The sequence below is a fragment of the Pectinophora gossypiella genome, chromosome 15 (genome assembly GCF_024362695.1).
Source record: "Pectinophora gossypiella chromosome 15, ilPecGoss1.1, whole genome shotgun sequence".
In the NCBI taxonomy this organism is placed as follows: Eukaryota; Metazoa; Arthropoda; class Insecta; order Lepidoptera; family Gelechiidae; genus Pectinophora; species Pectinophora gossypiella.
Genome location: NC_065418.1, coordinates 10919806 through 10930422, shown reverse-complemented (window position 1 = coordinate 10930422; position 10617 = coordinate 10919806). Strand labels below are relative to the sequence as shown.

General features: G+C 35.8%; 2 protein-coding genes across 2 annotated transcripts; one reads left to right on the top strand and one right to left on the bottom strand.

Moving 5' to 3' along the window:
• Nucleotides 1–271: 271 nt before the first annotated feature.
• LOC126373313 (RUN domain-containing protein 1) lies at nt 272–2712 on the bottom strand. The gene has a single exon (XM_050019422.1). It carries the CDS (start codon nt 2557–2559, stop codon nt 895–897), a length of 1665 nt encoding a protein of 554 aa, XP_049875379.1. The 5' UTR covers nt 2560–2712; the 3' UTR covers nt 272–894.
• A 1058-nt stretch (nt 2713–3770) lies between these two features.
• LOC126373477 (uncharacterized) lies at nt 3771–7409 on the top strand. Its single transcript, XM_050019634.1, has 2 exons — nt 3771–4313; nt 4726–7409. Exon 2 carries the CDS (start codon nt 4746–4748, stop codon nt 7407–7409), a length of 2664 nt encoding a protein of 887 aa, XP_049875591.1. The 5' UTR covers nt 3771–4313; nt 4726–4745.
• The last annotated feature ends 3208 nt before the right edge of the window (nt 7410–10617 follow it).

Here is a 10617-nt window from a genome sequence, read left to right as displayed (position 1 = left end):
ACAGCATCACGCTTGTATCCCGAAGAGGTAGGCAGAGGTGTATGATAAACCTAAACACCCACTCCTCGCCAGAATTGTTTAAGTCCCATGTATTGGAGAGCAAGATTATTGCTTGCTTGCTTACATGCTTTCAGGCCAGGTTGACTTGCCTAGTGGGATGTTATGCAGCTGGAAGTATTGCTTTCTAGCACAGAGAAGTAATGTATACCATTAAATTTTGCAAGGTTCTTATTCTTAGGGATGAATGGGTATAAAATAATAATTGTCATAATGAAATGCTTTGACTACATTATATTTAGCGTTTTATGCACTTTACATTATATTAAATATTTTTGGTAAATTTTTTGGTATATTTAATTTGAAACTTAAACATTGTTAATTCCTATTGCATACCTAGATAAAACAATTGGGAATGTAATGGAATGTATGAAATAAAATTAATTATAAGTCTCTCAAATAGCTAGGTTGTACCTATGCCTATTTGTACTCTTTGAAAACTAGATTGCAGAACAAAAAATATTTTCAATCCTTTGTAAACTACTCCAATACCTATGTTATATAGACCAGATTAATAAAAAAATTATACAAAGAAATCATGACAACTAGCAAAAAATATTCAAAATAAAACTTAAACATTTTTGTAACATCCATATGTAGCTGACTAGCTTTATACAATAAGTAATATAGAGAGCTTTAATACATCTTTATAACTTGTTTTCTTACAACAATTTAGTAATACTATGACTATAGTAATTAAATCTAATTGATATAATAATGGACTAGAAGTAGACTATCATAGTTCAAAATAAGTAAGTGTATAGCAAGATCCTCAAAATGGAAGGCGTCTTAGACCAGTGATTACGTAAAAAAGTGTACTCTTACACATTAAAGTAACTACATAAATACATCTTTTATGTTCTGGAATTGTTTCACAGCTAAGTCAACGGGCAAGTCAAAGTTGTGTGGAGTCAACCGGTCCAGGCTTTGTAAAGCGTCCTGGAAACCAGTATTGACCACATAGCTAGTTGAAGAATAATAAGAATCTACCAAAGATCGGCATTTTAAAATAATATTTAGCCAAATTACAAGTTTATGTGCATTCAAAGCTGCACACACAAAAGCCTTAAAATGTGCATCATAACTTCTCTTATAAGGCATGTGAGATGCTAAAATACTGCCGATAGCACTAAGTAGACTCTGCTTATTTGTAATAGCTGTGCCCCCAACAATATCTAAATTAAAACTTTGACTTAATTTTCTTGCTGGTGTAGAATTGAACCTATCACCATCATTCAATTCATAGTATCGTAATATTAATTCCCAAATGTGTGTTGTACGGGACATAGAAGACCTTCTTACAGGAAAACAGCCTATTATAGGAACTAATGATGTAGACTCTGGGCCAGTCAAGCCATGTTGCAGTAAATCTCTGAGATTAACAGCTAAATGTCTTCTTACAGCTGTGGTCAAAGGAGCATCATTGATAATAACTCCACCTTCCTCTGATTCGCTGTCATAGCTGTCAATGAGAGCATGTGAGGGTCTATCACGAGACACTAAATGTAGAACTCCATCAATAGACATTTCTAATTTTGCCCGTAGATTACCCCAATGTGTGACTATAGTTGATGATTTTCTTTCATATCTCCTGCTATTTGTATTTGGTGAACAACCAAATTGAGAAACTGTAAATATTTGTATCAAAGTAGATGCTTTTCTCATTAAATTAATAGTCTCAGCTCTTAGATCATCATTCATTTTGTTTTTATTGAAATTTTTATCAAAGGAATTTTCAGGCTTTCCAATTTTTTTTGGTTCTGGAGCTTTAGTCTTAGTTGGGTTGCTTTTTAGTTCTTCAGTTTTCATTAAATTTATGAATTTCTGCATGTCTTCTATGTGTGTTTGAAGTTTCCCAATGATTTCATCTTTTGATAGTTGTCGGTCAGCATACTGTCGCACAGCACAGTTGATTTGATGTCTCAACTCATCTGCACTTAACGGCTGATGGCAGCCTTCTTCTAAGCTTCGATCAATTTCTGTTCGTAAATGTTCTATAAGTGTCCTGTGTTGTTTCCCACCAGTCTCAGGGCTCTCTGCTGCAAATCTCTCTAGTTCTTTTAATTGTGTTTTCAGTTTTTCAACAAAATGCGTTTGCCGAGTGCGCTGCCTACGCATTTTACGTTCCAGTTCAACACACTCACTGCAGGATGGTTCGTCGGCGCTCCCTTGCGGCGCAGCTCTAGAATCTGGTACGCCTCGTGATGTGAACTCCTCTAAAGCCTTTAACATGGCATCTTTTTCTTCCTGGGGTGCTTTTAAGATCTGTCGCAAACGAAATTCAACTTGCGCAAGATGAGACGTTAAAGAAAAAACGGAGGAGGAAAGAATCTCCTGTTCCTCTTCCAACGCATGAAGACGGTCGCCAGATACCTGTTCAGGGGTTTCCTCGTCGCATAGGCTTTCTTTCGGAGCCCCAAGAGGCTCCCTGCGGGGCTCCTGCCATATAGGAATTTCACCGTCATCGTCGCTAAAATTCGGCACTTCCAAATCATGAGACATGGTTATAAATGTTATGGTTGTTTTTTTATTCGTCAAATCATTTTATTTGAGTCTTCTATTTCATTGATTTTTCTTAAAAACAAGCAGCAAAAAAGCTGAAACTGAAAACGAATGAAGGACAACAAAAGACGTCACATTTTGTTTGACGTCAGAGGGTGCTATTGAATGAACGTATTTTCGTTTAGAAATTAAATAGGTACATTTCTATCAATTTTCATTTTAAAATAAACGTTTATTTAAACAGCGAATAATACACTATAGCCATTTAGTATATTTTGGGTACCTACCTACCTATATAATTATACTACATATTACTACATGAAATATCAGAAAATAAATTTTGTAAAATCCCGTTGCCGTAGCGCCATCTATTTATATAACTGTATGTGAGTGAAGTGGGACGGACGAAATTTACTTCAAATACATACGAACAGAGGGCAGCATTTGTCTATTGAAACAGAAACCTTTGAAAACTTAGTGCGAAAAAAATTAAAAATATTAACACTGAACACACCTATTTGGGGTAAGCAAAGACCAATTTTCATGTACCTACCTATCACTTTCGTAGCAATAGCTAATAAAAATCTCAATATATAGTAAAAATACGGGCTTTAAAAGAAATTATTACAATAATTTAATTTAATTACGTAATTGCATTGTATGTTCTTGCGTGGCAATTATGCGCATGAAACTCTAACCCAGTTCATTGAGTATTATTTTGTGACAAGTTTAATTATTATAATTTGACTAACTAGCATTTACTTTGAATAATTTAAAATACTTACACTTATTATACCTACCCACTTTCAAACAAGGAACCATTGTTTTAATTCTAGGAAACCTTAAGGAAAACAATCGTACCGCGATAAAAATAAATTACCCACGTGCCCACCTACCTATTCATTCTCATTCATAAAAATACTACTTACTCCTTTCAGACCTATCAAAAATATCGAAATGCAATGCCATAATAATATGCGGCAAATCTACGATAAGTCGCGTTAAAAAAATTGCATTCCCAATCACGCCTAATTCCCGTTGGGGTCGGCAGAGACCACGGAATTCCACTTACGATCCTGGCACATCAGCACACCTTTTTCGCTTCCTCACTCTCATCAAAGTTTTCATGCATGTTCGCGGTTTAGAATACTTTTTTGACCATGATTTTCTTTTAAGGGCGATTCTCTGTAAGGTCGTAATCGGCTGTCCCGACAATTTTTTTCAGAAAGTAATTAAATTATTTAAAAAGAAATCACTTCTAATGAAAATTCAACCCCGAAACTTTAGGGGCCATTTTGTTTTAGAACCATAATTATTTTAATTTTTTGTCTAGACTTAATAGAAACTCTAAAAATACAGTCCCCTGGTTGTCCCCATCACTGTATTTCCTTCTCGAAATGAGATTTACGGAAAAGTTAGTGAAACTAAATATATCTGGCAGTTAATATCATATAGTAAAATAATGAAATTATGTTATTGTATTAAAAAAAGGTCTAATTATCTATTTTATTAATTTTGTAAAGTCCTGTAAACTTTGTCCCCAGAATTTGTATACAGGCCCCTGTCAAAAAAATTAAGTCATAATAAAACAAAACTGTAATGTTTACAAACGTTTTTTTGAGTGAAACAAAACGCAATTGTTGTGAAGTTGGCAACCATGCTGAAGGCGGCGACGAGAAGCCATTTTGTTTAGTGTCAGACCACCATTTGTGAGGTAAAGACGCGGTAGGACCGCTACCACACACAGTCCTCTGGTAAGTAGTTATATTTATTTAAATTGCTTTAATTATTTGGAGATATAATTTATTGGTTTATCATTTATGTCTTAATTGGTCGATAATTTCTTAAAAAACTATTTACTTTAGTTTTGTAATCGTAGTGAAATTTAGCCAAAATACACAGTCCCCTGGCAACAGTACCCTGTCTGAAAATGGAGCAGGGGACTGTTCTGATTAACAGAGGACTGTGTATTGGTTGTTATTTTGATGTATTGTTTGTGTTAATTTATCCGCCAGTTTTATTTATGTAAGAATCATCAAAAGTATCATTATTTATTATTATTACATTGGTATAAATGCAATGTCCTGCAAAATTACATAAGCAATTTGATTGCAGGATTAATAATTTGCAGCATATTTTTTTGATAAACTCATTTTTTTTACTCAGGTTGATCAAACACACATGAAATGGTTCCTAAAAAGAAAAAGTTATCCCGAGAGGAATTGCTACAGAAAAAGAGGGAAGCAGAAAAACTACGATATTTAAAAAGAAAGAATGACCCACAAAAAAGAGAAGAAATGAGAGAAAAGGAGAAATTGAAATACCAAAAGAAGAAAGAAAAAGGTTTACGGAAGTTAGTAAAGGATATGACGCCACGTGAGCATAGAGCTGCCTTAAAGAAGTGGAAAGAACATTGTACCGTATACCGAGCCAAAAGACTGAGACTTAAAAGCGTCACGAACACTTTTTTACGAGAAAATACCCCGTTGTCAGATCCAGAAGTAGATACTCCGCCTTCAAGATCTACCACTCCAGTTCCAGTTCAAATATCTCCAGCGCCAAGCTTAGCCGTTTCCATTGCTAGTCGACAGCAAAGAAAAAAAGAAGCTTCAAAGAGACGAAAGAAGTATAATAGAGAAAGAAATGAAAAGATCGCAAATTTAGAAAAGCAAATTGAGAAGTACAAGAAAAGATTAGCGAGATTTAAAAGTAAAATAAAAAAGAACGTTGAAGATACCCCCAAGACAAAAATATTTAAAATGTTAGACGAGCCCGATCAAAGAAAAGAAGTAGTCAAGAAAGCATTATTTGGTGACGTCATTAGTGAACAGTTGAAAGAGAATTATTCCACATTGAAACGTACCAAAGAGAGACAAATCTTTAAAAAAGTTGTTGAGGGCAGTATTGTTCAAAAGTACAGGCACTGGATACCTAAAGACATTAAATTGTTGTCTAGAAACGGCAAAAAAGCCAATTTTAGTGGCTTGGACGTACCTTTAGCTAGACGTTGTAAAATACCTGAGAGTTATAAACGGGCTGTTCAGAATTTCTTTGAAGATGATAGTAATAGCCGTATGGCAGCCGGTAAAAAAGAATTTATAAGCAGAAATACTGTAAGGAAACAGAAAAGGTATCTTCTTGATACAGTTTTTAATCTCTACAAAAAGTTTAAGACTGGCAACATAAAACTTAGCTACCAAACATTTTGTCGACTCCGTCCATTTTGGGTTGTAAAACCAAACACTCAAAACCGCGATACATGTCTATGCGTAGTTCACACCAACGTGGATATGAAGCTGAGCGCACTTCATACTGCTAACATACTGACCTACAACAATCACCAGAAATTGCTGGAAGAAATATGTTGCGACCGTTATGATGTGGATTGTTTGGCGAGATCGTGTCATACTTGTCGGGATAAAAACCCGAAATATAAAGAATTCGATGATGGAACAGTCGTAAAATATAAAATGTGGGTTTGCGAAAGACAACAAATCCAAGATTTTACGACTAAGAAGCCCCGAATAGTGACCAAATATTTGATAAAAACATTTGCACTACATCCAAGACAACTCATAACATGTTTGCAGGAAGATTTACAGAAATTTTTGAATCACCAGCGAAATATTGTCCATCAATATAAAGCCATTAATGATTTGAAGGCAAACCTGCAAGATGATGAAGTCTTGATCCACGTAGATTTTAGCGAAAATTATTGCACCAAGTACGCAGCAGAAATACAGGCTTTTCATTTCGGTGGATCACGAGCACAACTGAGTTTGCATACCGTAGTAATTTACCAACAGAATTCCATCCGTTCTTTTTGCACAGTCTCCGAGAATATAGCCCATTCACCTGCTGCCATTTGGACACACCTGCGACCAATTTTTGAGGCTCTTCCACGTGGCGTCAAACGAGTACATTTCTTGAGCGATGGCCCTGTAACGCAGTACCGTAATAAAACTATGTTTTTCATAATGGCAACCAAGCTCTCTGAAGAGATTCCGGACATTGAGAAATTTACATGGAACTACACCGAAAGTGGCCATGGCAAAGGCGCACCGGATGGTATCGGAGCAACGTGCAAAAGAACAGCTGATTTTGTTGTTAATTCTGGTGGCGACATCAACAATATCGATCAGTTTGTCAAAGTAATCCAAGAGCGATGCCCTAGCATTACATGTATCGCAATTGACGGTAAAGACATCCAGGCAATGATCGATAAAGTTGAAGAGGAAGCGTCCGACCAGAAGAGTTTTAAAGGCACTTTAGATGTGCATCAGGTCGCAGGTGTTTACTCCAGCTCCAACCTCGGCCTTCCAACTAAATGTAAAATGCTTACAATGAAAAGTCTCAGCTGCTTTTGCAACAACGCATCCTGTGACCACTATCAGATTGGCAGTATCAACTTTGCTCTAAATCCTAGATGGACAGTAGAAGAAGTATTTACAGAGTCCGAGCCGGAAGATCTTGAATCTGCTGAAGGTGAATTGGCATCTTTACCAAACAAGTCCCCTAAAAGATTGGATGAAGATATAGCAGGACCGAGTGGCTATCAGAATTCATGCTATAATACTGGAGAATACGTTCTTGTGAAATTTCCAGCTAAAAATGTAGAATACCGTTATGCTGCCGTAATTAATGACATTGACGGTGATGAAAACGATTTACGAGTTACTTTTCTCAAGGTTTGTAACAAAAAAGTGCAGACCTTTAGAATAGATGACAAGGACATCTCAGACGTGTCATTTGATCAAGTTATCCAAAAGTTGGATAGCCCCGACTTGATTTTAAAAGGAAAGAGAATATATTATAAATTTTCGACTGAAGTAGACGTTTTCGAGCGCTAATTTTTTTAATATTAAGTTAAATGTGATTAAACTTGTGTTCCTTATTTAATTAAGATAAATCCTTAGGATTTGAATAGATCTTTTACTCATATAGATAAGATTGTTTTCTATGTTATTATATGTTATTTCAATTAATACTGCATTAAGCATTTACAAATTGATATTAATAAGACTGTTGATCTCAAGGAGTCGAAAATGTTACTAGCACTTAAGGTTAATTTTTGATATGATTATTAAAAAAATATTATGTTTCCTGTTGATATTTTCTAAAGACACTTTTGTTATAATATATATTGATAAATGATTGATTAGTGTAAACTGTATAAGGTTGTTGATCTCAGAGAGTACAAAATATATCTAGCGCTTAAGGTTAATTTTTGATATGAATATTTAAAGAAAGGTGCGATGTCTGTTAATATTTTCTTAAGAAAGTTTTGTTGATTATTGATGTGCAAATATGCCATAAAAATAAAAAAAATATTGAAGAGTGTAAAATGGCTTTTCATTAAGTATAACAGTCCTCTTTCTGACTTAACAATCCCCTGTCACATTCAAAACAGTCCCCTGATGCCTCAAAAAGTCCCCTGTCATGATTTTTTTTTAAATCGCCAATATCTCAGAAAATACGTATAAATTCAGTGAGCCTCCTTATCTAACTAAAATATTAGTTAATTTTCTTCAAAATACAACTCGGTTTTATGACAAATGTACAAAAAATATACCAGGACAGCATTTATATGGGACCTGTGCAAGCTTACAGAGAAATGCCCTTAAACATCCTGGATTTGATCGCGGTATATACGCCTAGGGCTTCCTCTTCCAACTCTACCCCTTACACCGTTTTCATACTAGACTAAACCTAATATGTACAACATACAATAGTCTAATATGTGACTTTTTTTTTTGTACTGTACAATTGCAATAAATTTCTTTTGTTTTTTTTTTGTAAGAAGTACTTGGTTATTTTATTTTTATTTCATTCTATTCTGAATGTCTTTTGACTATGGCTTTAAAATAAATGATGATAAGTAATATTATTATTATCAGAAATCTTTTTATAAGTCGTATTTCATTCATTAAGTAGGTATCTCTACGTGTCAGTTTTGGGAGGGTTAAAAAGGGCACACCGAATCATCATCATCAGCCGTATGACGCCCACTGCTGGGCATAGGCCTCCCCCAAGGATCTCCACGACGATCGGTCCTGCGCTGCCCGCATCCAGCGGAAACTTCACACCGAATCAATTCATGTAAAAAAGCAATATTGCAATTTGACATGTTTTGCGCATATTTATAGAATTAACACATCCATCACCAATCTATGCATATCACCCGGACACTACAAACAAAAATAAAATTCTGAAGGCCCGCATTCGTTCTACGGTTCTTCTACGTAAGTTATGTTATTCTTTATTATTAAATCTTAATACTAAATATTATACAATTTGTCAATGCTCGTTCTATTATGAAACGGACGCGAATTACTAACTCGAAGATAGCATAAAGGTCTTCGCACATTATAACAACTCCACGCCAACGCGGCAGCAACTCTACTCACACTTTCGATGAGTAGTCAACTAGTTGATCCACCCAATGGTCACTAGTGGACAACGCGGTGTTAACGAGTGGACAACGCGGTGTCAACGAGTTTCCAACAGACAACTCGTCTAACCTCAGTTTTCGGTTAAATTTTGTCCAAAGAAGTCGTGTTGCTTATGAAATGTCGAACTTTACATTCAGTGAACTGGCGATTATAGCTATTACTTATTATTACTTCTTCTATCAACTTTTCTTTCTGCATGATTTTCGAAAAATATCACAGTGTACCGCCAACGTGCACTCCGTCCTTCGATTCTATAGTGAATGATGGCGGGCGGGGGGAAGGCACGGGGCGGACGGGTAGGTGGTTGCCCGTCCCGCGCTCACGCGTCAGTCGCAAACGCATAGTCGTTGCGTGGACAACATGTGGTCGTTCCGTGGACGACGTATGGTCATTGCGTGACAAACGTGTCGGGGTTGACCTTTAGTGTACGATGCGTAGGCCACTCGTTGTACACTACTCTATAATCATTTTTTGAAATTAAACCTTGAACATATGACACAGGGCTTAAATTTCAATGTCTAGCATAGAGTCGAGTCGCCGTTGAGTTGCTATAATGTGCGAAGACCTTAACGCTTCGGGTTACCGCCTAGCCTCTGAATGCATTGTCAACTGTCTATCTGCATCATTGAATAAATTTTAATACCTAGGTAACTAAGTACTCTGGAAATGGCTATATTTTGTTAACCCTCGACGCTACGCGCAGAGGTGTTACCTATAAGTTCCATCCATTTGCATGAAACTGTCTGTGTGTCTAGATAGACAGATGTCTGTACCATGGTGAACGGATATCCAGATAAAAATCCCCGACTGACTGAATAGTTGTCTTATGCTTACCAGAATATTTATTTTTTGACGCGTCAGGGACCGCTTTGAAATACGTACTTAATAGAAATGTCTACTGTATCATTCACAAATTGCAATAATTTAGTAATAAATTATATTAACACCTGCATAACAGTTTTCAGCTTCTAAGCATAAGTAGACAATCATTATTTTTCGCTTTTAAGTCGAAGTGTCGAAGTCTTTTTTATTTTAAATTTATTTAGGAATTAGTGTCATGCACCTACCAAACGTGTTGTCCCACTCTATAGTTCAGAAATTCCCAAATTAAAAAGTAAGTACACGATAAAATCGCAAGATTACATCCGAATGCCATTGAACCTGTTATGTTAATAACCGGGCCAGATCAAGTTTTGGATATGGGAAACAGAATCTGCATTTTGGATGCAGTTTGTTGAAAACTGCAGTCATAATTTTAAACTTTTGGAAGTTTGGGACAAGGTATGTTTAATGGTGGTTAGGTAGGTACTCTGTCTAAAAAGCTCCTCATGATAGGGTACGGTCTAAGTATGACTTATCTATTAGATGACACAAAATATCGAAAGTAGATACCTGCCTACAGAATAATCGAAAGTAGAGAATTTCAACACAATTTCTTAAAAATACTCTTAAAATAATTCACATATTTCACAATTTCCTATAATTTCTTTCTGGGAAGTTGAAAAAGTCACTGAGGTGTTTAAAGAAGTTAAAAGACATGATTAGCGACTGCCTTGAACGAAGTCAGTTACGTGCAATGAGTCACCTATCAGCTTTATTCGGGTTA

What these genes read in the sequence shown, in the direction of transcription:
- LOC126373313 (XM_050019422.1), bottom strand. Translation starts at nt 2,559, where the DNA reads ATGTCTCATGATTTGGAAGTGCCGAATTTTAGCGACGATGACGGTGAA.
- LOC126373477 (XM_050019634.1), top strand. Translation starts at nt 4,746, where the DNA reads ATGGTTCCTAAAAAGAAAAAGTTATCCCGAGAGGAATTGCTACAGAAA.